The 26,980-nt window shown below is 43.3% G+C and overlaps 1 protein-coding gene across 8 annotated transcripts in view; it reads left to right on the forward strand.

Moving 5' to 3' along the window:
• Window positions 1-26,980, forward strand: part of RAI14 (retinoic acid induced 14) — a 147,826-nt gene that overhangs the window by 9,335 nt on the left and 111,511 nt on the right. For all 8 annotated transcript variants that reach the window (XM_067730490.1, XM_067730494.1, XM_067730488.1 and 5 more), the window contains exon 2: window positions 23,801-23,883. In XM_067730490.1, the coding sequence (XP_067586591.1) occupies window positions 23,848-23,883 (36 nt within the window). In that variant the 5' untranslated portion in view covers window positions 23,801-23,847. The remainder of the gene's footprint in view (window positions 1-23,800; window positions 23,884-26,980) is intronic.

The following is a 26,980-nucleotide window of genomic DNA, read 5'->3' on the forward strand; positions in this document are numbered from 1 at the left end:
GAATGAACCTTGATAAAAGTTTATGACATACGGTATTACAGTCATATTAATAATGCAGTATTGGAAACATCGTTCCATATTTTAAAAAAACACTTACCTGTGATGATAGGCTGATATGCAGATTCTCCAGTTATGAGAGACACAGGCACACTCTACAGTAATATAACTCTTTGACAGCAAAGTTACAAAACAGTAAGAAAACGAACACATTTATTTTATATTAAATATCACTCACGTTATGCCTATGTAAGGATGCACTAGTATCTACACACTTTATGCATTCATGACATAGCATTTAAACATTTTTTTATATTTCTAGGCTGCACGGTTCATTGGTGGGTTTTTTCAAACTGTCGCAAATCTCCCCAAATTCTTCCAATCCATTTATTGAAAAACTTTCACATATAAGTGGACTTGCACAGTTCAGACCTGTGTTGTTCAAGGGCCACAAACATATATAGGGCCCTGAGGTCCCGCACTGAGCCATGTCAGGAAGGCCTCGCCCAGGGCTGGGTGGGGGGTAGTCTACCATTCTCGCTCAAGCTGAATCGTATTTCAGGCCCAATCCACATTCATCATGGATGCAGGCTGCTTCGAATACTCTCAAAACCTTCTTGAATCTTTGTTTAAAGAAAAAAAAAATCCTTAATTTTCTTTGGGGCTGTATCATTTTTCTCTTTTGAGAAAAAAGTTTCACATTTCTTTCCTATGAGCTTTTTATAAATTGGGAAACACCTGAAAATATAGGCGTGGAAACCAACCAATATCTGTATACCATCCAGGATTTCCTAGGAGGTTTTTGTTTTTTTTTTAAAGAAAAGACTCATTTCTGCCACTAACCTTCTGTATACATCCAGTCAGCAATCTTGATCAACTCCTCAGTAATTAGATTCTTTCTGTGCTATACAACTTTACACCATGTTGGTGTGCTGTTTGTTGACTTTTTCTATCGCTTTTCCTCTGCAGTCTCAAAGCTAGAACAAGATTTCTTCAGAATGACTCCTGTCCCAGCCTGTCTCCTGGCCAATCTGTTGACGGCTGCTACTGCTGGTGCCTTGTTTGGCAACAAGCTTGCTTTCTTCTTCTCCTTTAAAACAACCCCTGATTATTTTAAGTGCATACTGCTTGGAACAAAGCGCATTTGATTCTCATTACATTGCAAGTGGGTGTTTATATCCACGGTGGCAAAAGAAAAAGAAAGAGTAGCTCACCCTATCCTGGTGATATCTGAGGTGGCAGCCTGCCGGCGGGGTGCTTCTATGTGTGGCTTCCAGAACAAATGTCACCTGCCCCCCCCCCGCCCCATTAGTGTCTCACTGGTGATTGTTTTAAGATGCACTTTTATTATGATATTGGTGCTTTTCATTGTCTTAAAGCATTGTAGTATTTCATTGTTTTATAGCTTGGAGAGAGGTGTTATACAGGACATTAGAATAATTTCTTTCTTTTTTTTTTTTTTTTTTTTTTTTTGCGGTACGCGGGCCTCTCACTGTTGTGGCCTTTCCTGTTGCGGAGCACAGGCTCCGGACGCGCAGGCTCAGCGGCCATGGCTCACGGGCCCAGACGCTCCGCGGCATGTGGGATCTTCCCGGACCGGGGCACGAACCCGTGTCCCCTGCATCGGCAGGCGGACTCTCAACCACTGCGCCACCAGGGAAGCCCTAGAATAATTTCTTAAGGAACAGAAATGTCCTAATGATGGGGAAGCATCTAAATATCTCGAAGTTCTGCTCTTCCATATTGTTGCTAAACTATGGAAACCTCCGCCATAATCTGTAGTTTGCCAGCTCAGCTGAGTATAAAACTAGCCGCTTCACTTGTCTGTAATTATCTTCACATTTTCTGTTATTGTCTCGGTATCTTTAGCAAAGCTATATGGAAAAGGATTTTTCTGACTGGTGAAAAATTCATTAGATAAATTCATTAGATTTATTCATTATGCACATGCTCCGCATGTTAAAAGGACAAAGAAATAAAAATGCCACCTTTCCCCGGAATGTTGTGAGGACAAACAGCCAGAAGGAATGCCTTTTTTCATATTGGTCCATTCAGACTTCCTAGGGGGAGCTCTGTACGTGCCAGCGGCCGATCTGAGGACTGTTCCACTTTTAAAGGCAACTAAATCTTTTTGAAGTTGTAAAACGGTTGGTTTGTTGGCCAGACTTTTTTTTTTTTAATTACTAGTGTTGTCTAATACGCAGCCCAGCGTTGCATTTTGGGCTTGGGAGCTGAATCTGAATCCAGCCTTCTCCATTTTTAAATTGTGCCACTTTGGCTAAGTAAACGTTCCTGGCTGCAATTTCCTAATCTTGAAACTGAGAATAAAAACAATAGCATCTAATTTCGAAGTGGTGTGAGCATTAAATGAGATAATACTCACTTACAATCAAATAGTAAAACAATAAAATGTTGCAAAGTAATCATTTAAATAAATGATAGCTATTGTGGCTGTTATTACTATTGCTAATGTTATCATGTTCCTTATCATCCTACCTCTGAAGAACTGCTGATAGATTGGCTAATATGACTGTACCTGCCATTATAATCTATAGCTATAAAGACGGGTTGCCCCCGTATGTCACTGAAACACATCTGCCGGGCATCTTCTGTGTAGTTCAGAACTATGTTTCCCTGTGTTGTCATTCCTCCATTTAGTCCTTCTTTATATCCTTGGGTAATGTGGACAATGTAAAGACACATTTCCTTTAATCATGACCAGTCCTCTTCCCAACTGTATTAACAAATTCCTCAGTCTCACCAGACAATTTGCCTTGTTTCAGTCATCATCTAGCCACGGAGCAGTAGCATTGTGGTTAAGATGAAGATGGTGATACTTAGAATGAAGGAGAAGTTAAATTCCCTGTTGAATCCTTTGGAAAATTGTCCAACTGTTGATAGAGAAAAATAGATATGTTTTCTGAACCATATATAACAGTAATAGTTTGCACAGAAGTCTGTCAGTTTTGAAATAAAATTGTTGATTAATCATTCCTTCTTCATGTGGCAGAGTGAATCTTTTAAACTAACTTCCAACCATTATCAGCTTGCAGGATTTACTAGATCTAAGTTTTATGATTTGGTAGTAAGTGAATATTAAACATGATAACGTACATTGTTTCTTAATTTTGTGCCTGCCTTGTAAGTAATAAGTAAATGCTGTTATTGTTAATTGGATACTGTCATCAGTCTTTGAAAGGAAGATCTAAATCATCACTGTCTAATAGAATATAAGCAAGCCACAGATACAAGACACCGTAAGTCATTTAAAAGTTTCTAGGGCTTCCCTGGTGGTGCAGTGGTTAAGAATCCGCCTGCCAATGTAGGGGGCAGGGGTTTGAGCCCTGGTCGGGGAAGATCCCACGTGCCGCGGAGCAACTAAGCCCGTGTGCCACAACTACTGAGCCTGAGCTCTGGAGCCCTTGAGCCACAACTTTTGAGCCCGCATGCCACGACTTCTGGAGCCTCGTGCCTAGAGCCTGTGCTCTGCAACAAGAGAAGCCACTGCAATGAGAAGCCCACGCACTGCAACGGAGAGTAGCTCCCGCTCGCCACAACTAGAAAAAGCCCGCGCGCAGCAACGGAAGACCCAACACAGCCAAAAATAAATAAATTTATTAAAAAAAAAAATTTCTGGTAGGCACAAAAAGGAAAGTGAAGCAAATGAAATTAATCATAATAATTTATTTTATCTAGGCTATCCAAAATACTATCAACATATATTCAGTCAACCTATTCATGATATAGTTGACATTCTTTTTTCATAGTAAGTCTTTGAAATCCGTTGTGTATTTTCCACTTACAGTGCGTGTCAGCTTGCAGTAGCCACGTTCTAAATGCTCAGTGGCCACGTGTGATTGATTAATGACTACAGTATTAGACAGCACTGGTCTAAGTAATATGTCATTTTGTAGGTCCCGTAACCCCAGTAACCACCGGACACCTAGAATGCCCTCAATAGACGCATGCTTGATTAAGCTTCCCTGCATCTCTACCCAGTTATCTGGAATTTGGCCCTTAGCTTTCAGTGTTTCCTTAGAGAAGTACAGTAGCTCAAAAGCTTCATCACAAACTGATTACACATGGAATAATGGATATTTGTGTTCTTGGTTTACTAGTCTGTCTCTCTCTGCTGTCATGCAAATGCATTCATCTACATGGACCTTTTTTTCTTTCTTGTAGGCAAGGATTGCGTATGGGCCACATTTCTGCATCCCCTATGTACTTGGCCCAGAGTTGGAATTCAGTGTATATGAGTAAATAAAACAGTATAGGTTTCTTATTTTTCCTCTTAAATTGCAAGCTCTTGCGTAGGCACGATATTTTTACTCTGTAGACCCTCGTAGGATCAGATGCAAGCTATGTGAGTTTGTGGATATGCGTGGCGCCCAGGGTGGGTGTGTTTTAAATCTTTGTTGCAGTTGACGGAAGCATTCCCCATCCTTTATGTTAATGCTGTTTTCTTCTTATCCCTAAACACAACAAAGCGTTCAAAATTGAAAGGTAGAAGGTCCAGGGTATCAAATTCAGTCAACAGGAGTTCGTGTTTGCTGGGCAGGCGGTTCTAGGCACCCCACAGAGCACAGGCATGGAGCAGTCTGGAGCTTCTAATGGAAGGGATCTGGAGGGCTTTTCCATTTGCGCTGCCAGGACAGTAGTGTGGCAAATCCAGGTTGGCATAGCCCCTGGGGAGTGATGCCGCGGTGACTGAGCCACTGCGTTGGGCTTCTCTTCCAGGTGTCTTGTTTAGAATAAATTAGGGTGAGTGAGGGATATTCAAGGATTAACTGCTCCAAGAATTATCCTTGGGCCCCGAGGTCTCCTGGCCCAGCTGAACCCCAGCGTTGCAACCCCCTACTCCAGGGCAGCTTCCCCGCTGTCTGCCCCTCTCTCCCTGTCCCCAGCTGTCCTGAAGTTTCCGTCTTCATCCTTAGCCGCAGCACTGGGTCCCTCCAGGGCCCAGCTGTTTGGATGGCTTTTTATTTCGTGAGGGTTTTTGAAAGTCTAATGCTATTCATTTCCAGTTACTCATGATTGTTTTCCTTGTTGGCTGGTTCCTGTAGGAGAGCCAAAGAGCTATTCATATTTTCAGGATGGAAGTAGCCCAGAAGGTGGGGCTTGCTGGCCAGGTCTTCTGTGGTGAAGAAAGAACGGAGTGCTTGGAGGTGGAGGCGGTGAGGCGTTGCTGCCAGTTCAAGGAGCACCTAACAGCCAAACAAATGAGTGACCAGTGTGCCCTCCCTAACCTGTGGGTTCCGAGGGGCCCTCATAGGCCCCCTCGTTGTACTCAGCCCAGTTAAACTCTGGAGAGTGTGTAGTTCAGTTCTGTAGGTCCATGGAGTGGATGGAGCTACTGTCTTCAGAAATGCAAGCTGCAGCAGTGCTGCTGAGGTCCTAGGCCCCTCTTTTATGGTGGCATCTGAGGTGACAGCCTGAGCAAGGTCGACTAGGTGAGAAGGCACCGAAGGATTGGTCAGTACTCTTAGATCGCAGGTGACGGAAACTCAACTTGAACTAGCTCGGGAAAGAAGGCGGAGTGCCTTGGCTCATGTGACGCCAAATCCTGTGCTAAAAGGGTGTAAGGGCCTCTGGGATCCCTGGAGTCAGGGGCCTTCCTGGTTCCCTCCCTCAGACCAGCTCTCTGCACTGGGTTAGGATTGAGCGTTGGGCAGCCGCCAGGCTCACATTTTTCCAGTTTCTCTGCCAGAGAGGAAGGTCTTGTCTTCCCTTTTTCTTCCCCCTTCCACTCCCTTCTCTTTTCCCTTCCTCGTATACTTGCCCCTCCTCTTTCCCCCTCCTCTTCCCCGCCCCACCCCCAGAAATCCCAGGGAGGGTGTCTGAATAGCCTTGCTAAGGACACATTCCCATCTCTAGGGAACAGCTACAGTCAGAATATAACCTGGTTGCAGTGGTGATGGGGAGGCAGGGGTAGGAGGACAGTTTTCTAGAAGGAGTGCAGTTATCAGAAGAAGGCGGGCACTGAGGGTCACAGGTCAGACAGCGTGCATGGTAACACGTTATGTTAGAGAAAATGTGGAGACCTGCCTTCAAGTGAGCAGGGACCCCGTCCCTGTTGGACTGGAGATGAGACTATATGATTTATGAATACACGATGTTCGAATGACATCCAAACATGGTAGCTGGGGCAGCAGAAATAATCATTGTGTTTTCCATCTACTCTGCCACTCCTGCCCCTAGGGTATCAGAATTCACAGAATCCATGTTATTAACTTATTTATCCCTTATTCTCAGAAGTATTTGAGGCACTGGATGACTGGGGAGGGATTCATCAGAACCATTGTGATCATCGTAAATGACATTTCCTACATTCTAGAATGTGGAGAGTCCAAGTTATCCCATTTTAAAACCGAGTCAGGGCTTCCCTGGTGCCGCAATGGTTGAGAGTCCGCCTGCCGATGCAGGGGACACGGGTTCATGCCCCGGTCTGGGAAGATCCCACATGCTGCGGAGCGGCTGGACCCGTGAGCCATGGTCACTGAGCCTGCGCCTCCGGAGCCTGTGCTCTGCAACGGGAGAGGCCACAACAGTGAGAGGCCCGCGTACTACCAAAAAAAAAAAAAAAAAAAAAAAAAAACCGAGTCAAAGAACCGATGACGTCACGGTAAGCCAACATTTGGGAATCAAATATAACCATCCAGGGAGCTACCCTTTCACTCTAAAGATGTTTCTCACTACCTAACGACTTTGCGTATGGACCTCCTTTTGACTTTTTGTATTTCATCTTTTTAAAAACAGCTTCATTGAGGTATGATTTACATTCCACAAAATTCACCATTTTTAGTATACAGTACTGTTCAATTTTTAGTAAATTTATAGAGTTGTGGAATCATCACCACAATTGAGGGTTTTTTTTCCACACACATGCACTGTATTTTATTTTTACAAGAGATAAATTGACACCAAGCATTGTAAATGGATGACCACAACAGAAGCAACAATGATTGCAATTACCGAATACGAAACAAATTCATACGATGTCATAATATTGACATTCAGTCAAGTAATCCTCCACTGTAACAGCTCCTTTACTTTGCAGTGAAAATTGATTCGTATATTTTTTGCCTCTGAGTCCTTGTGGGATTTTTTTTTTATTCAAAGTCACAAAAATTATAATCATCCTCATCAGTTCATTCAGTCCCATGTAATTAATTTTTTTTTCAGCTTGATCTTTTGTTAGCACTTTTATGAGTTCATCAGTTTTCCATTAGAATTCTGAAAATGCTTATTCATTCAGTTCAGCCGTATAGTCAGTTACCAGAAACATGTACTTGTCAGAGTCTTTTCCATGAATTCCTTGAAGATGAAACCCTTTTATAGGAACATTTTTGCAAAAGCATCAGAGTACACCCAGAACTCTCTGTAAATGACAGAAGACTTAAAAATGACCACGGTTAAAGATTTGATGAAAGTTCATAATAATGCAATTGACAAGGAAATTTAGTTATTTCTGAGACATACATTTTAGAGTAATAACTAGAATGATGACTTATAACATTATACCAGAATATATAAGATTTTTCAAAATTTCATGTAATGTCTGAAACATTTATATTAACATACTTCCATACAAATAACCCAAAGAAAGTTTAGTATTAGTTTTTTTGTTTGTTTTATACTGCAGGTTCTTATTAGTCACCAGTTTTATACACATCAGTGTATACATGTCAATCCCAATCACCCAGTTCAGCACACCACCATCCCCACCCCACCGCAGTTTTCCCCCCTTGGTGTCCGTACGTTTGTTCTCTATGTCTGTGTCTCAACTTCTGCCCTGCAAACCGGTTCATCTGTACCATTTTTCTAGGTTCCACATACATGCGTTAATATATGATATTTGTTTTTCTCTTTCTGACTTGCTTCACTCTGTATGACAGTCTCTAGATCCATCCACGTCTCAACAAATGACTCAATTTCTTTCCTTTTTATGGCTGAGTAATATTCCATTGTATATATGTACCACATCTTCTTTATCCATTCGTCTGTCGATGGGCATTTAGGTTGCTTCCATGACCTGGCTATTGTAAATAGTGCTGCAATGAATATTGGGGTGCATGTGTCTTTTTGAATTATGGTTTTCTCTGGGTATATGCCCAGTAGTGGGATTGCTGGATCATAAGGTAATTCTATTTTTAGTTTTTTAAGGCACCTCCATACTGTTCTCCATAGTGGCTGTATCAATTTACATTCCCACCAACAGTGCAAGAGGGGTCCCTTTTCTCCACACCCTCTCCAGCATTTGTTGTTTGTAGATTTTCTGATGATGCCCATTCTAACTGGTGTGAGGTGATACCTCATTGTAGTTCTGATTTGCATTTCTCTAATACTTACTGATGTTGAGCAGCTTTTCATGTGCTTCTTGGCCATCTGTATGTCTTCTTTGGAGAAATGTCTATTTAGGTCTTCTGCCCATTTTTGGATTGGGTTGTTTGTTTCTTTACTATTGAGCCGCATGAGCTGTTTATATATTTTGGAGACTAATCCTTTGTCCATTGATTGGTTTGCTAATATTTTCTCCCATTCTGAGGGTTGTCTTTTCGTCTTGTTTATGGTTTCCTTTGCTGTGCAAAAGCTTTGAAGTTTCATTAGGTCCCATTTGTTTATTTTTGTTTTTATTTCCATTACTCTAGGAGGTGGATCAAAAAAGATCTTGCTGTGATTTATGTCAAAGTGTGTTCTTCCTATGTTTTCCTCTAAGAGTTTTATAGTGTCTGGTCTTACATTTAGGTCTCGAATCCATTTTGAGTTTATTTTTGTGTATGGTGTTAGGGAGTGTTCTAATTTCATTCATTTACATGTAGCTGTCCAGTTTTCCCAGCACCACTTATTGAAGAGACTGTCTTTTCTCCATTGTATATCTTTGCCGCCTTTGTCATACAGTAGTTGACCATAGGTGCATGTGTTTATCTCTGGGCTTTCTATCTTGTTCCATTGATCTATGTTTCTGTTTTTGTGCCAGTACCATATTGTCTTGATTACTGTAGCTTTATAGTATAGTCTGAAGTCAGGGAGTCTGATTCTTCCAGCTCCGTTTTTTTCCCTCAAGACTGCTTTGGCTATTCAGGATCTTTTGTGTCTCCATACAAATTTTAAGGTGATTTGTTCTAGTTCCGTAAAAATGCCATTGGTAATTTGATAGGGATTGCATTGAATCTATAGATTGCTTTGGGTAGTATAGTCATTTTCACAATATTGATTCTTCCCATCCAAGAACATGGTATATTTCTCCATCTGTTGGTATCATCTTTAATTTCTTTCATCAGTGTTTTATAGTTTTCTGCATACAGGTCTTTTGTCTCCCTAGGTAGGTTTATTCCTAGGTATTTTATTCTTTTTGTTGCAATGGTAAATGGGAGTGTTTCCATAATTTCTCTTTCAGATTTGTCATTATTAGTGTATAGGAACGCAAGAGATTTCTGTGCATTAATTTTGTATCCTGCAACTTTAGCAAATTCATTGATTAGCTCTAGTAGTTTTCTGGTGGCATTTATAGGATTCTCTGTGTATAGTATCATGTCATCTGCAAACAGTGACAGTTTTACTTCTTTTCCAATTTGTATTCCTTTTATTTCTTTTTCTTCTCTGATTGCCGTGGCTAGGACTTCCAAAACTATGTTGAATAATAGTGGTGAGAGTGGACATCCTTGTCTCATTCCTGATCTTAGAGGAAATGCTTTCAGTTTTTCCATTGAGAATTATGTTTGCTGTGAGTTTGTCGTATATGGCCTTTTTTATGTTGAGGTAAGTTCCCTCTATGCCCACTTTCTGGAGAGTTTTTATCATAAATGGGTGTTGAATGCTGTCGAAAGGTTTTTCTGCATCTATTGAGGTGATCATATGGTTTTTCTTCTTCAATTTGTTAATATGGTGTATCACATTGATTGAATTGTGTATGTTGAAGAATCCTTGCATCCCTAGGATAAATCCCACTTGATCATGGTGTATGATCCTTTTAATGTGTTGTTGGATTCTGTTTGCTAGTATTTTGTTGAGGATTTTTGCATCTATATTCATCAGTGATATTGGTCTGTAATTTTCTTTTTTTGTAGTATCTTTGTCTGGTTTTGGTATCAGCGTGATGGTGGCCTCATAGAATGAGTTTGGGAGTGTTCCTTCCTCCACAGTTTTTTGGAAGTTTGAGAAGGATGAGTGTTAGCTTTTCTCTAAATGTTTGGTAGAATTCACCTGTGAAGCCATCTGGTCCTGGACTTTTGTTTGTTGGAAGATTTTTAATCACAGTTTCAATTTCATTACTTGTGATTGGTCTGTTCATATTTTCTGTTTCTTCCTTTTTCAGTCTTGGAAGGTTATACCTTTCTAAGAATTTGTCCATTTCTTCCAGGTTGTCCATTTTATTGGCATAGAGTTGCTTGTAGTACTCTCTTGGGATGCTTTGTATTTCTGTGGTGTCTGTTGTAACTTCTCCTTTTTCATTTCTAATTTTATTGATTTGAGTCCTCTCCCTCTTTTTCTTGATGAGTCTGGCTAATGGTGTATCAGTTTTGTTTATCTTCTCAAAGAACCAGCTTTTAGTTTTATTGATCTTTGCTCTTGTTTTCTTTGTTTCCATTTCATTTATTTCTGCTCTGATCTTTATGATTTCTTTCCTTCTGCTAACTTTGGGTTTTGTTTGTTCTTCTTTCTCTAGTTTCTTTAGGTGTAAGTTTAGATTGTTTACTTGAGATTTTTCTTGTTTCTTGAGGTAAGCTTCTATAGCTATAAGCTTCCCTCTTAGAACTGCTTTTGCTGCATCCCATAGGTTTTGGATCGTCGTGTTTTCATTGTCATTTGTCTCTAGGTATTGTTTGATTTCCCCTTTGATTTCTTCACTGATCTCTTGGTTATTTAGTAACGTATTGTTTAGCCTCCATGTGCTTGTGTTTTTTACGTTTTTTCCCCTGTAATTCATTTCTAATTTCATAGGGTTGTGGTCGGAAAAGATGCTTGATATGATTTCAATTTTCTTAAATTTCCTGAGGCTTGATTTGTGACCCAAGATGTGATCTATCCTAGAGAATGTTCCATGTGCACTTGAGAAGAAAGTGTAATCTGCTGTTTTTGGATGGAATGTCCTATAGATGTCAGTTAAATCTATCTGGTCTATTGTGTCATTTAAAGCTTCTGTTTCCTTATTTATTTTTATTTTGGATGATCTGTCCATTGGTGTACATGAGGTGTTAAAGTCCCCCACTATTACTGTGTTACTGTCGATTTCCTCTTTTAGAGCTGTTAGCAGTTGCCTTATGTATTGAGGTGCTCCTGTGTTCGGTGCATATATATTTATAATTATTATATCTTCTTCTTAGATCGATCCCTTGGTCATTATGTAGTGTCCTTCCTTGTCTCTTGTAACATTCTTTATTTTAAAGTCTATTTTATCTGAGTATAGCTACTCCAGCTTTCTTTTGATTTCCATTTGCATGGAATATCTTTTTCCATCCCCTCACTTTCACTCTGTATGTGTGTCTAGGTCTGAAGTGGGTCTCTTGTAGACAGCATATATATGGGTCTTGTTTTTGTATCCATTCAGCAAGCCTCTGTCTTTTGGTTGGAGCATTTAATCCATTTACATTTAAGGTAATTATTGATATGTATGTTATTATTACCATTTTCTTAATTGTTTTGGGTTTGTTTTTGTAGGTCCTTTTCTTCTCTTGTGTTTCCCACTTACAGAAGTTCCTTTAGCATTTGTTGTAGAGCTGGTTTGGTGCTACTGGATTCTCTTAGCTTTTGCTTTTTTGTAAAGCTTTTGATTTCTCCACTGAATCTGAATGAGATCCTTGCTGGGTAGAGTAATCTTGGCTGTAGGTTCTTCCCTTTCATCACTTTAAGTATATCATGCCACTCCCTTCTGGCTTGTAGAGTTTCTGCTGAGAAATCAGCTGTTAACCTTATGGGAGTTCCCTTGTATATTATTTGTCATTTTTCCCTTGCTGCTTTCAGTAATTTTTCTTTCTCTGTAATTTTTGCCAATTTGATTACTATGTGTCTTGGCATGTTTCTCCTTGGGTTTATCCTTTTATCCTGTATGGGACTCCTGCGCTTCCTGGACTTAGGTGGCTATTTCCTTTCCCATGTTAGGGAAGTTTTCGACTATAATCTCTTCAAACATTTTCTCTGGTCCTTTCTCTCTTCTCCTTCTGGGACCCCTATAATGAGAATGTTGTTGCATTTAATGTTGTCCCAGTGGTCTCTTAGGATGTCCTCATTTCTTTTCACTCTTTTTTCTTTAGTTTGTTCTGCAGCAGTGAACTCCACCATTCTGTCTTCCAGGTCACTTATCCGTTCTTCTTCCTCAGTTATTCTGCTGTTGATTCCTTCTAGGGTAGTTTTCATTTCAGTTATTGTATTGTTCATCTCTGTTTGTTTGTTCTTTAATTCTTCTAGGTCTTTGTTAAACATTCTTTCATCTTCTTGATCTTTGCCTCCATTCTTTTTCTGAGGTCCTGGATCATCTTCACTATCATTATTCTGAATTCTTTTTCTGGAAGGTTGCCTATCTCCACTTCATTTAGTTGTTTTTCTGGGGTTTTATCTTGTTCCTTCATCTGGTATATAGCCCTCTGCCTTTTCATCTTGTCTATCTGTCTGTGAATGTGGTTTTTGTTCCACAGGCTGTAGGTTTGTACTTGTTTTGTTGTCTGCCCTCTGGTGGATGAGGCTATGTAAGAGGCTTGATGGGAGGGACTGGTGTTGGGTAGAGCTGACTCGCTCTGGTGCGCAGAGCTCAGTAAAACTTTAATCCACTTGACTGTTGATGGGTGGGGCTGGGTTCCGTCCCTGTTGGTTGTTTAGCCTGAGGCAACCCAACACTGGAGCCTATCTGGGCTCTTTGGTGGGGCTAATGACAGACTCTGTGAGGGCTGACGCCAAGGAGTACTTCCCAGAACTTCTGCTGCCAGTGTCCTTGTCCCCACGGTGAAACAGAGCCCACCCCCGCCTCTGCAGGAGACCCTCCAACACTAGCAGGTAGGTCTGGTTCAGTCTCCCCTGGGCTCACTGCTGCTTCCCCTGGGTCCCCATGCGCACACTACTTTGTGTGTGCCCTCCAAGAGTGGAGTCTGTTTCCCCCAGTCCTGTCGAAATTCTGCAGTCAATTCCCACAAGGCTTCAAAGTCTGATTCTCTAGGAATTCCTCCTTCCGTTGCCGGACCCCCAGGTTGGGAAGCCTGACGTGGGGCTCAGAACCTTGACTCCAGTGGGTGAACTTCTGTGGTATTAGTGTATGCCAGTCTGTGAGTCACCCACCCACCAGTTATGGGATTTGATTTTACTGTGATTGCGCCCCTCCTACCATCTCATCGTGGCTTCTCCTTTGTCTTTGGATGTGGAGTATCTTTTTTGGTGAGTTCCAGTGTCTTCCTGTTGATGATTGTCCAGCAGCTAGTTGTGATTCTGGTGTTCTCGCAAAAGGGAGTGAGAGCTCATCTTTCTACTCCACCATCTTGGTTCCTCCTCTCCCACCATTGAGGTTTTTTTTTTTTTAACATCTTTATTGGAGTATAATTGCTTTACAATGGTGTGATAGTTTCTGCTTTATAACAAAGTGAATCAGTTATACATATACATATGTTCCCATATCTCTTCCCTCTTGCGTCTCCCTCCCTCCCACCCTCCCTCCCACCACTGAGTTTTTTTTTTTTTTTTTGCGGTATGCGGGCCTCTCACTGTTGTGGCCTCTCCCGTTGCGGAGCACAGGCTCCGGACGCACAGGCTCAGCGGCCATAGCTCACGGGCCTAGCCGCTCTACGGCATGTGGGATCTTCCCGGATCGGGGCACGAACCCGTGTCCCCTGCATCGGCAGGCGGACTCTCAACCACTGAGCCACCAGGGAAGCCCTAGGCAGAATTTTTTAATGGAGTCAATGTGAGTTTTAAAACACATCTCTCACCCCCAAAAAGAGCACTCATGCTCATTTGCAGTCCCTCCTTGTTACCGTTCCCAGCCCTAGACAACTGCTAATCTACTTCCTGTCTATAAATTTGCCAGTTCCGGATGTGTCATACAGATGGAATCTTACAGTATGTGGCCTCTGTGTCTGACCTTCACTTAGCACAATGGTTTTGCGCCGCATGTATCAACACTTTGTTCCTTTTTGGTGCTGGATAGTCCTGCATTCCACTGTGTGGAAATGCCACGTTTTGTGTACCTGATTGATGGATAGTTCAGTTGTTTCCACTTTTTCACAATTATGAACACTGCTGCTACACGTGCACGTACAAATCTCTGTGTGGACGTGTGTTTTCATTTCTCTTGGCAAGATGCATAGGAGTGTAATTGCCAGGCTGAATGGTAAATTTATACTTAACTTAAGAAGCTGCCAAACTGCTTGCCACAGTAACTGTTTGCTTTTTCCACATTTTGTATTTTAACTAGTAACGTTTGCGGGGTGGCCCTGTCTTTTTTTTTTTTTTTAATATAAACGTATTTATTCATTTTTGGCTGTGTTTGGTCTGCGTTGCTGCGCGTGGCCTTCTCTAGTTGCAGCGAGCGGGGGCTACTCTTTGTTGCGGTGCGCGGGCTTCTCGTTGCAGAGCACAGGCTCTAGGCACGTGGGCTTCAGTAGTTGTGGCTCGCGGCTCGGTCGTTGTGGGTCGTGGGCTCAGAAGTTGTGACCCACAGGCTCTAGAGTGCAGGCTCAGTAGTCGTGGCGCACGGGCTTAGGCTCCGCGGCATGTGGGATCTTCTGGAACCAGGGCTCGAACCTGTGTCCCCTGCATTGGCAGGCGGATTCTTAACCACTGTGCCACCAGGGAAGTCCCATGCCTTGTCTTTTTAAACTTGATTGGTTCTTTTGGATCTTAAGATGGGGAAAAGCCATGGAATGGACTTGAGATGAAGAAGGTAAGGTGCTTAGCACATATGCTTACCGTTTCGGGTTGATTACTAGGTGTGTGCAGGGCGGCCTTTTTTGCTTGAGAGATGGACACATGGTGTGTTTCGACAGAGCTGTTGACACCAGCATTAAAGATTTGGAAACGTACACTAGGAACGGCATTTTAGAGATCATCTTAAAAAATAACCTCAGGGACTTTCCTGGTTGCACAGTGGTTAAGAATCTGCCTGCCAATGCAGGGGAGACGGGTTCGAGCTCTGGTTTGGAAAGATCCCACATACCGTGGAGCAACTAAGCCCGTGGGCCACAACTACTGAAACTGCACTCTAGAACCCGTGCTCTGTAACAAGAGAAGCCACTGCACCGAGGAGTAGTCCCCGCTCGCCGCAACTAGAGAAAGCCCGCGCGCAGCAACGAAGAACCAATGCAGCCAAAAAACAAATAAATAAATGAATTAAAAAAAAAAACTCAATGTGAGGGATAATCACATGGAATTTCTTAGTCCTAGAGTGATTTTTATATTCCAGAGGTAGCTTGTTTTGATTAAGCCCATGCTTTTTAAATTGGATGGATTTAGGACACAGGGTAACCTTGGGGCTTTCCTTTGGTAGGCTTATCAGAGCATGTTAGCAGCGATTTGACAGCCCAGATAGTAGTGTTACCAGAGCCCTGGCCAATTTCGTACCAGTGCTGGTGGCTCTGACTGATTCATGGACCAAGATCGGTCCTGGTTGATGGCAGGTTTTATTTTTAAAGAAGAATGATGTATTTGTTTCTCAAAAGAAATGTCATCCCCGAATAAAGGCAAGTTGTGGATATAGGGAGGGAGATTAATGTTCTTAAGAGTTTTACTTCATGATTATTATGATACAAAATCTGAATGGCATTTACAGTTTTCAAAGAACATGATCATATTTTGGAGGGAGGAAGTAAGATATTGGAGTATTTTAGAAAAGATTCATTGCCAAAATGAAACAATTGCTTATGTCTTTTTTTCCCCTTACCTTTCCCTCTTCCTTATCATCTGGGCAATCTTTTAACACACCTGCACCTTAGTGAATTCATAAAAGAGATGACATATGTGGAAGCATCTAGCCCATAATTAATTCTTAGTAAAGTTTGCATGTGTGTTGACTCATTCATTCATTTATTTATATGTATCTTTGCTGAATAAATGAGACACCTAAGCTGTGATCATAAAGCAGCTTTGTTTGTGTCCCACTGACACTTTAAACTTTTTCAGTGAAGTGAGTCTATCTCTTGCTTCTCGATGAAATCTGTAACTTTTCTGATTAGATTTTTAAAAAGTTCTACAGTCAGTTTCAATTGCTAAATACTCTTAGTTTAGAACTTGGAATGCCTGATTTCAAATAAAAATTAAAATTTCAAATGTGATTTAAAAGAAAATATCTTTCCTTTTCTCTCTTTCCCTGCTTTCTCCTCCTCTTCTCCTGTCTTCATCTAATGGTCACGTTTTGTTCCCACCACACCCCCCCAGGGTTGCAATGGTAAACCGGGGGTTGGAGTGGGGAGATGCGAAGTAATAGGGATAAGAAAGTTCTTACTTGGGCTTCCCTGGTGGCGCAGTGGTTGAGAGTCCGCCTGCCGATGCAGGGGACGCGGGTTCGTGCCCTGGTCCGGGAGGATCCCACATGCCGCGGAGAGGCTGGGCCCGTGAGACATGGCCGCTGAGCCTGCGTGTCCGGAGCCTGTGCTGCGCAACGGGAGAGGCCACAACAGTGAGAGGTCCGCGTACCGCAAAAAAAAAAAAAAGTTCTTACTTGATGGTACATAGCAAGATAGTGCTGTGCTCTCTGAACCTGATAGATGTTTTGAGCTGACTCTCGCTCTTGGGGTCTTTTGGGGGGAATGATGGTTTGGATTTTGTCCTCCTAAAATTCATATGTTGAAGCCCTAACCCCTAGTACTGTGGAATGTGACTGTATTTGGAGATAGGGTCTTTAAAGATGTGATTAAGGCAAATAGGGTTATATGAGTGTGACTGGTGTCCTCATAAGAAGACATTAGGACACAGACACACAAAGAGGGAAGACCATGTGAAAACAATGGGAGAAGAAAACCACCCACAACGAGGGAGCGAGGCTTCAGAGTAAAATCGAAATCAGCCTTGCTGTCACCCTGATTTTGGACTTCTGGCCTCCAGAACCGTGAGGATATAGACTTCTCTTGCGTAAGCCACCAGATCGTGATACTTTGTTATGGCAGCCCTAGCAAACCAGTCGAGGAGGGCTTTGGAGATCCCTCTCCCTTTCCTTTTTCTGCTCCTGGACCATCACCGGGGACCCCTCTGATTCCCTCGATGCAGGTGATATACTCACCTCTGCTTTGCTGCTTCTCTATCTGGGAATCAGTTTCTCCTGCTCTCTTCACCCTCTAATCCACTGTGTTAGACAGGATCCACAACAGCTTACTACCGTCTCTCATGAATTGTCTACATCTGGTCTACAGGAGGCGTACATCTGTGCTCAGATAAACTCCAGCGTCAGGCTGATCACAGCCCAGCAGCCGCCGCTCCTTTTTTTTCCCATTCTCACAGCTTAGGCCAGTTTCTCTCCCACCTTTTAGGTTTTCTAGGCAAGGATCAGACCCCTGTCCAGTCTCTCCAAGGGGTCCTGTAGGCCTTTCTCATGAGGTTGAGTAGGCGTGACGGCAATCATTGCATAGTTCTCTCTGAAGAAAGATCTGCCCCCATACTCCACGTGCTCTGCTCCTTTTAAACCCCGGACGTGAGTGAAGGTTTGAGAGTTCTGTTAACCAGTTTTCAGCTAAATCCTTTGAAACTATGTGTGCTGGACTGGCCGCTTACTTTGGAATGAAATGTCTGTTCTATCTTCGTGCTTGCAATTTGACACTCAGTGCTTGATCACTCATCCTTTCTCTCGGCCTCAGTGAACTTCTGCTGAGTATGGACCACGAAGAGAGTCCTGCTGAGGTTAGTGGTGAAGACTTGGGCATGGCCAGGATGGACTCTTTCCTTGTTGAGAAGCTCCCTGACTGGAAGTGGTAGAATTTCATGCAATAATAATAGACCAGGCATGTAGATTTGGGGGAGTCCTTGGCCTGCTTTGTATCAGGCTGATAAAATCTCTGTCCTAAGCGCTTGCCCCCAGGATGCTAGTGGATGGTTCTTGCTCTCTGTTGACTCTTACATTCCATTACTGGAATGGTCAGCTCCCTTGGCCGAGCTCAGCATGTGTTTAGGGAGATGCTGCAGGAGGAGCACAGCCAGGAGAGAGGAGAGGCAGGCAGGAGGGGAAAGGAGGGCCAGCCTGGTAAGATTCATAGGCCAAACGAGGTGGTGGTTTTGGTTGGTTGGTTGGTTTTTAACTTCTTGGTGTTTTCACATGTAGATGTGAAAACTGATCACGGAGTTTACTCAAACCCCAGTACAGCTAACCCAGTCCATTTGGGACCAAAGAGAGCCTTGCTGAGGTCAAAGGCAAAGTCTAAAGGCTACCCAGGCACCTGACCTGTATCTTTGTCCTACACATTCCTTCAGGAAACACTTACCGATTTTATGCCAATGGCTAGCACCCGAGTAATGAGCAAAATGAAAACTCTACCCTGAAAATCCTCCATTCCAACGTAAACAGCCTGAGATGTACACTTTCAGATTTGTCAAAAATTGGTATTGGGGCCCTTGAACCCCTCGCTCACATCCAAGGTCTAAAAGGGCCAGGGTGTGTGGAGATTGGGGGAGGATCTTTGGAGAGAACTTTGCAATGATTCCCACCATACCTACACAGCCTTCTGAGAGAAGCTTCTAGGACTGAGGGCAGAGCTTGGACAGGTGTCTGACCCTTGCCTGGGAAACCTCAGATGGGTGTACCCGATCTTGTGGGAAAGGCCTGACAAGGTGCCCTTTTCTCATCAGCTTGCCCAAATCCTGAGTTTCCTTTATAGCCACTTAGACCTTACCCCTATGGTGAACACGTCTCTGATGCTGTGAAAGGTCTCTCCAGATAAAGATGTCCCTGACGAGAGAGCCTGTCATGCCATCCAAACTGCTCCTTGGGGAGTTACCTTTTATAGTGTTTGTCTTGCCAGATTGAAAGCATTGAGCGTTCATAGCTTTTGGTTCAAATTCCATGTTTGTGGGAGAGAGATGATTGAGAAAACAGGTACTTGAGGGAGAATAGGTGGTAGATGCTGGCAAGGAGAGAAGTATTTTAATTTTAGTTTCTTGCATTGGTTCAGTATCCTCTTCAGGGCTTTGGATTTGAAGTCTGATGTTCTTTTCACCTCTAATGCTGTGGTGATTCACAGGGAATTGTTTTAAACCACTGCCCTTGAATCCTGGGATATGGCATCTTGGATGCCAGTACATTCCTGTGATTCAGGAAAATGTACATGTGGGTACCACTGCCATCTGCCTTTGCGAGTTCATATCGTTTCTTAGTGGCCATGGGAAACCTGCTAGTTTCTCTCCTAGATTTCAGTGTAGAGGGCTCCCCTCTCACCCCACACAATATTTCGAAAGGTTCAGTCAATGCTCAAAAACGTGGGTCTATTATATCTACTCATACAATGTCTCTAGATTATCTTTAGTGAAGGTGTCAATCATAGGTATGGTACCACTGAGTCTAGAACAGTGGTTCCCAATCTAATTGAGCATCCAAATCACTCGGCAAGTTTAAAAAAAAGAAAAATGACAGATTTCTGAGCCTCACCTCTGATTACAGAATCCAAATACCTGGCTGGGGCTCCAGGAGGACCCTTATGTGCTGACATAATTGCCAGTGTTGTCTTATGAGATAATCTTTGCGTCATATGTCGGGATGGAAGCGGGGGCGGGTGGGAGAAGGAGTGGTTGGAAGATAGAAGACAGGAGCGTTTTTTTCTAACCGTTTCAGCTGGGGGTGGCTTATGGTAGAGAAATGGTTAAATAGAATCTAGGGCTTCCCTGGTGGCGCAGTGGTTGAAAGTCTGCCTGCCGATGCAGGGGACGCGGGTTTGTGCCCCGGTCCGGGAAGATCCCACATGCCGCGGAGCGGCTGGGCCCGTGAGCCATGGCCGCTGAGCCTGCGCGTCCGGAGCCTGTGCTCCGCAACGGGAGAGGCCGCAGCAGTGAGAGGCCCGCATACCGCAAAAAAAAAGAAAAAAAAAAAGAGAATCTAGGAGCAACCACATGTTAGCACTAAGGGCACTGCTTGTTAGCCTTTGTTCCTTCGAAGTTCATTTTCAGTCAGTCCAGACGTTTCTAACCTGGAATTTTTTTAACCCTAAGCATCGGAGAGGTAATGGAGATTATTAAACTTTAAAAAAAAAAACGATAGCTTTGTTCAGTCGCATCCTCCTCAATTTGCCCATTTGAGTTATACAGTTGAATGGCTTTTGGTGCGTTCACAGGTTGTACAGCTATCATGGCAGTAAATGTAGAACATTTTTATCACCCCAAAAGGAAACTCTGTATCTATTATAAGTCATGCTCCGGACGTGCAGGCTCAGCGGCCGTGGCTCACGGGCCCAGCCGCTTCACGGCATGTGGGATCTTCCCGGACCGGGGCACGAACCCGTGTCCCCTGCATCGGCAGGCGGACTCACAGCCACCAGGGAAGCCCTATTATAAGTCATTTTTAATACTCAAAGAAGTCTAACTTATTAGTTCATACTGTAGCCCTATAGGCTAATATCAAGCTTTTTTGATTCAGGCTAGAATTATATCAGATAAGGTAGCTCATGTTAAGCTTTGATTGAGAGTTACATTATTTTTAAAGGGAAAATGGATTAACAAACCCTGTTCGTTGGATCTAGTATTTCAGATGAGAGGGCAGCACGTTTGTGCATCTCTGCCCTACTCCATCCTCCGCGATGGAGTGACATCACGTGATGACGGGTGACGAAGCTGTGTTTCAGTGACTTATTCTGGGTTTGCGCAGGCAGCAAACTGACTAACATTTCTGCTCAGTGAGTAGACATGCTTGAAAGGGGAGAATGTGATTCAAACACCCTTTCCCATATACGTGAAACATTTCATCCTCTTTTTGAACCATTCAAATGAGACTCCCGTGCAATTAATTTGGCTTCACCGCAGCTCTTTTGATCTAAGCATCTTGATTAAGTGACTTTTCCAAGGACTGCTATTAGTGTAGCCTGGCTAAATTGATAGATATCACTTTATCCAGTCTGGCTTTTGGAAGTTTGAATTTGGGAATTAGAGCTGTAAGATTCCAGCTGACCCAAGGAAGGCAAGTCACTCATTGACTCCTGGGTCCTCTTGGGGAAGAGGAAGAGGTATTGAGGCAGAGGGAGCCCAGCATCATTTCAGGGGCAGGTGACTTCTCCCAGTCCTGGCTTCCAGGGGTTAGGTTCTTTTACCAATACTGAGAAAGCTGTGATCTGTTACTAACTTGAATTACCCCCAGCTACAGTTCTTGTTTCTGAAGTTACTATTCTGTGGGTTTCCAGAACTTCTTTACCCTTGACCCCTATCTCTGTCATCCTGGAGTTATACTCTTGGACCACCCAGTTCTCACACACCCAGAGCCTTGATTCCAGGAAAACATTCACTTCACAGTTAATTACCTCCCCCTGGGAATTTTTGGAATTACTTGCTTTATTTACTTAATCGTCTTAATTGTTCCTTTGCATACTTCTCACTGCCATGCTGGGGGTGGGTTGGGGGGCAGCAGACACGAAGACAAACACCCCAAAAAACTGGCACCATGCCCACGAACACCCCCCCACCCCCACCCCAACGTGACCTCAAACAAAAATCCGACCCAACTTGGTCGCCTAAGACATTGCGTTCTTGCCTGAAGGAATGCTTTGGGTGGTTCCACCTTGGTGGGCTACACAGTTTGTGGATTATCTAAGCCTGGGTTTCTCTTTGCTTCTTTTCCTGCTGCATGGATTTGGCCTCTTTTCTTGGTTATTAGCACTTCTCCCAGAGGGTGGACGGAATTGAACTGAAAGGGCGATTTCCGTTTTCTAGCTACATTTGATGGAGAACCATGAGCCAGTGACAGGTTGGGAACATCTGATTGTCATTATTTCTACTTGGATTCATCAAACGTGGTTTGCTTTGACATGAAGACGGGCTGTTTTATAAACCAGCGCAACTTTGATAAGGATAGTTCCTGTTTCATGTACCTTATTTCTAGGTTCTCAAACTTGTATGCCAAGTAAATATTCAACCAAGGAGGTTCCTGGGCCCTGGTCCTGAGATTCAATTTCCATTGACTTTTGCATTTAGCAAACTGTCCCCAGGTCCTTCTGATTCAGATTAAGGAGGGGGCCAACTTCCAGAAACACTGTCTGGGAGTTGGTACTTTGCTGTCCAGGTCCCAGCCCAGCCTTCCCTGTGGTTAAATATGTGGCAGTTAACAAGGTGTAATTACAGTGTGTGTGGTTTCCAAGGCAACACACATTCTGTCACCCCTGCTGAGGCTGGGAAGATTGAAAGGGACCACAGGGAGGCTGCCTAATGGTGTGGCCTCCAGATTAATGTCATCGAGGTGCTTTATGATGACCGGGTTTTGGTACCATTCGCCCAAGGGCCCTGCTTAAGGGCAGCCGCAGCAATGAAAGTAAACAGATTAGAAGCCAGGCAGCTGCTAGACCACTTCTGGAGGTGGCGATGAAGACCTGAGGAGGGATGAGTCCAGCCTTTCAGTTGCTTGCATTTCCCCTGCTCTGTTTCCTCAAATCGGTTTAGTCCAGAATGATAAGGATGGTGGAGAAACATGATGACCTTGAAAGGCTTTTGAAAAATGATGGTCAACTGTGGTCAACATCCTACCACCCTTCCTTAGTCCTCAAATGGACAGGACTGTTGATGTCCCCTGTTCTCATTTTGTCAACTGAGGCTTGAAGTTACATTTCCGGAGCACTTACGAGGTGATGGGAACTTGCACAAAGATTTTTCGGGCCTTTTTGACCTGAACGGGAGGGTTCCACACTGTACATTTTCCAGGTTTAAAGATGGAAAAGATCAAGTTCGTACCATATTTTAGCACAGCAGTTTACTGTTGGGTTTTAGTTTTAAAGCTGTAGGGCAGCGGAAAAGGCATTCAACCGTCAGTCTGACTTTGGGGTCTGGTTTTGACTTTTATCATTCAGAGGTTTTGGGAATGCACACAGGTTTCTTCACTTCTCTCAGGAGGCTCTGTCTCGACCTCTGGAAAATGAGGGGCTTAGACTAGATCAATAGTCTTACCTTTTGGATGGTGACAACCCCCTTGCAGAATCTGATGAATATAGGAACTTTCTTCTCTTAAAAAAAGTACATATATACTGTCATTCCAAAAATTACCTTCACTTTCTGAAGGGACCACAGACCCCTCCTAAATGAGGTGGTTTCTTAAAACTTTTCCAGCTCTGGCTCTGAATCACTGGGTCCCACGACGACCTGGGGGGAGTCTTTCACTGTTTTGAGTGGCTTCCTGAGGAATGATGTATTCAGTGAGGGAGGTTTTGTTGTTTCTTGCATTTTTCACTCATTGCCCTGTGCATCTAGGAGGGGGAAGGAAAGAAGCCACACTGAGAAAAATAAATAGGGAATGAATGGCATCTGGAATATGAACTGTTTTCCTTATCATGCTTCACTACGGTGGCCCTTCCAGAGGAGGTTGAGGGTATAACTATAATGTGAAGGATGTGGAGAGGAGTGAGTTAGGCACATGGATACTGTATTTTGTGCAGTGACAGGTCAGCAGTTACTTAAGCTTTTTCTACTTTGAATGGGAAGTTGGGATAAAATTTCAAGTTTCGGTTAACTTGAAAATGTCAGAAGGTTCCAGGTAGTATCACGAACGGGAATAACGTATGTTCTTTACCACTTCCCAGCCCTTAACTCTGACCAGCTTCCTGACTCAACCCCAGTCGCCTACCCATGGCCCGAAGTCCTAATCCATTCAGGAGGGAGTATCTATAGTGTTTGTTTGGGAACCTAGATACTTAATTTCTTCTTTTCTTCCTCTGGTTAGGTGCTGAAAGTCTCCTCTAGAGCTCTGGAAGGCTGAATGGACTAAACATGAAGAGCTTGAAAGCCAAGTTCAGGAAGAGTGACGTAAGTAGTCTGGCTGTTCCCCCCACGTTCCTGGGGCTGCAGCAACACCCTCCCTCATACCTTGATAAGGTGCTGGGTTAATCAACTACAGAAGCCAGAAGCACTCTGGGGCCCAGCTCAGGGTGGCTTTTGTGAACGGCGTGTTCTAGGTTCTTTGCTCTATGTGTGTATAGCTTCCGAAAATGACTTTTTTTTTTTTACTCCTGGTATCTGTGCCTTGGAGAGAAAGGAACAGTCAAATTAAACATCTTTTTCCCCCCCCTTGATTCCCGATAGAGTGCCAGAGTATTCCTTTTAAAATTCTAATGAGACTACTGCTCAAACCCTCCCCCCTCCACCTACCGGCTCTGCATCTCACTTGGAATAAAAGCTAAAGTCCTTAAAACAGCCTACCAGTTCTTACATCGGCCGAAATTAAACATCTTAACAAAAAGAATCAGTCAAATGCCTCAGCATCGTTAAAGTCCCCCCAGATCTGATTCAGAATGTCATTCTTAGAGGAAGCTAGTCTCATGAAAGTGGTTAGGAATTACGTGTTAGCAAGGTTCATCTTGGGCATTTAGAAAACTTTTAAATTCTGTTAGGCTCTTGTGGTGAAACAGCAATATCTATTGCTGCCTGCACCTTTATTCTCCCAGCATTCCTGGGGTTCTTCCTCATTTGTTATTCATCATAAAAGACTGGATTGGAGGAACCAGTTATGATGTCAGAATTACGAGACAAAGTCTCCCAGAGGAGAAAATGGAGAAAGATAACATAGCAGCGGGATTATACGTGATGCTATCGTAACAAAAGGTCACCTTATAAACGCTGCCGAGGTTCCAGTCTTGTACTAGTTGCACTCCAGATGCTTGGAGCAGAATGGTTGAATGGGAGAAATTCATGGAAGGGTGTGAGATGGAAGCTCAGAAGTGTCACCCTCCTACTGGGTTTGCTTGGCTGTCGTTTTGCATTAGGTAGTTAAAGGTGAACCTGGATTTTATTTCTGTGCCATGAATTATATGACAGCTTGGTACAGCCACATTTTTGCAATAAGTGGAGGCCGTGTCTTTTATGGCTAACATCACACACACACATACACACGCACGCACACGCACGCACACCCACACACACCTCCTTTTGGCTGAAGCTTATCTCCTGAGGCTGCATCATGACATGTAACTTACTGCCCTGATAAGGCCCAGACCAGATGAGATGCTTGTGGGATGATTGCAGAATCTTGTCGTGCTGAAAAGAAGTTAGAGCTAGAAAGGATTTTTAGGAAAAAGTGAGCCTCTCCTCATTCTTCAGGTAAGTTAACTACAACTCAGAGAATGTGAAGAGACTTGGCTGAAGTCGTCCACCTAGCCTTTGGCCGGAGTGAGAGCCTTGGTCATCTGACTTCCTTAACCCCTTGTCCCTGCCAATCCCCAGAGAAACCCCCTTCAACCTCCTCATTTGCTGGCCCACTGATGCTACAACCTGCAGACCTCATTGGACTTTCAGTTAAGAAGGGAAAGGCAATTAAATGGAAAATGTTGCCCAGTCGAGCAGATGCGGGTTTGTAAATTGCGTGACCAGGTTAACAAATACCTTTTCCATTCCAAGGGAATTTGGGCACCTTCCATTTGCACAAGTTGAGATTGATTTAGCAAAATTTAATCAGTCTAGAATTCCATGGTATATGAACAGGGGCAGGGGGAAATGATAGCGTACACTTTTGGTTTAAAAATTAAAAACTGGTGGCCTTAGAGAGGGTGTTGCTGGAATCTAGTTTTTTTAAATAAAAACTGAAATATTTCCATGATTTAGGGAAAAAAGTCACAGTAATAACACTATTAAAAGCATCTGGGATTTGGCCGCAGAAAGGCTGTGGTTTTGGCAGTTAGGACAAAGGGGAAAAACATTAGAGGAGCACGCTTGGGGGAGGAGAGCAAAAGAAATTGGTATTATGGGGCCAGACAATTTCAGATGGCTCCCCAGTTTCATCCCAGATTGCTTCCCAGAGTGCCATCACTGTACTGTGAGACGTAGGGAATAAAAGCAAAAAAGAAAACCATTTCAAACCCCAGCTTGAAGAGCTAACCATTGTGAAGTATTTACTATATGTCAGGCACTATGCCAGGCTCATTACGTGAACTTCATTTAATCTTGCCACAGACCTGATGTGGTAGGTATTATTGTCAGGCTCATTTTCCAGATGAAGAAACTGAGACCCAGGGAGCTCCAGTCCCTTGCCTGGGCCTGGGTTCCTCTAGCTCAAAGTTGTATAGCTAGTTTTTGTGCCAAAGTAGCCTGATTCCAGAGCCCAGGTTTCCTGAAAGAGGAAATTTGGATGGAGGTTTGATTTTATGAAACAGAGCAGTCCAGGCAGTAGCTTGGAAAAGTGACTTTGGACCGAGGTCCGTGGCCTTGGGCAAGTCTCTACCCTTCCCTGAACCCCCAGGTTTCTCACCTGAAAAGCGGAGAAAATAGTATTAGCCTCATGAAGTTGTTGTGAAGGTTAAAATATGCTGATGTCTGTAAGGCACACATCTTAGGCCTGGCACTCAGGAGGTGCTTGGTAAATCTTTCTTCCTCTTTCTTAATCAGAAACCCACGATGTAGTTCAGAGGACTTCAGCGCTGTGGTTGGCAGACAGGTTCAGACTCACTACAGGTTTTCCTCGGGAGGGTTCCTGCCTCCTGCTTGGGTATCGTGAGGGGTCTTCAGAGCTCAAGCCTGGGCAGTGAGGGCCTCCTCTCTCTTACAACACGTATTTCTCCGTTTAAGCAGTAGATTTGAGATGAGACCGATACCCGAGTGCTTGTGGCACGAAAGAAACAACTAGAGTTCTCTCAATTCTGTTATTCTGCGTGACCATTGGGAATTCTTATTTGTGTCTAAAATTTAAAATAGTCAAATAGGGCAGACTGCAAAGTCACATTTTTGTTGGTGCCAACTTTATTTCCTGTGTGAAATATTTTACTGACCTTGAATATTTTTAAAATTGAAAATTATTTTAAAATTGCTAATTTAATTGCTAATTAAAAGTAAACCACGAGTCAAGAGTATAATTAGGGTTTTCAAGAAAGAAATCCACGATGAAAAAAGTAGGCTGAAAGGTGTATGTGGTCTG

Source organism: Pseudorca crassidens, chromosome 3 (genome assembly GCF_039906515.1).
Source record: "Pseudorca crassidens isolate mPseCra1 chromosome 3, mPseCra1.hap1, whole genome shotgun sequence".
Taxonomy (NCBI): domain Eukaryota; kingdom Metazoa; phylum Chordata; class Mammalia; order Artiodactyla; family Delphinidae; genus Pseudorca; species Pseudorca crassidens.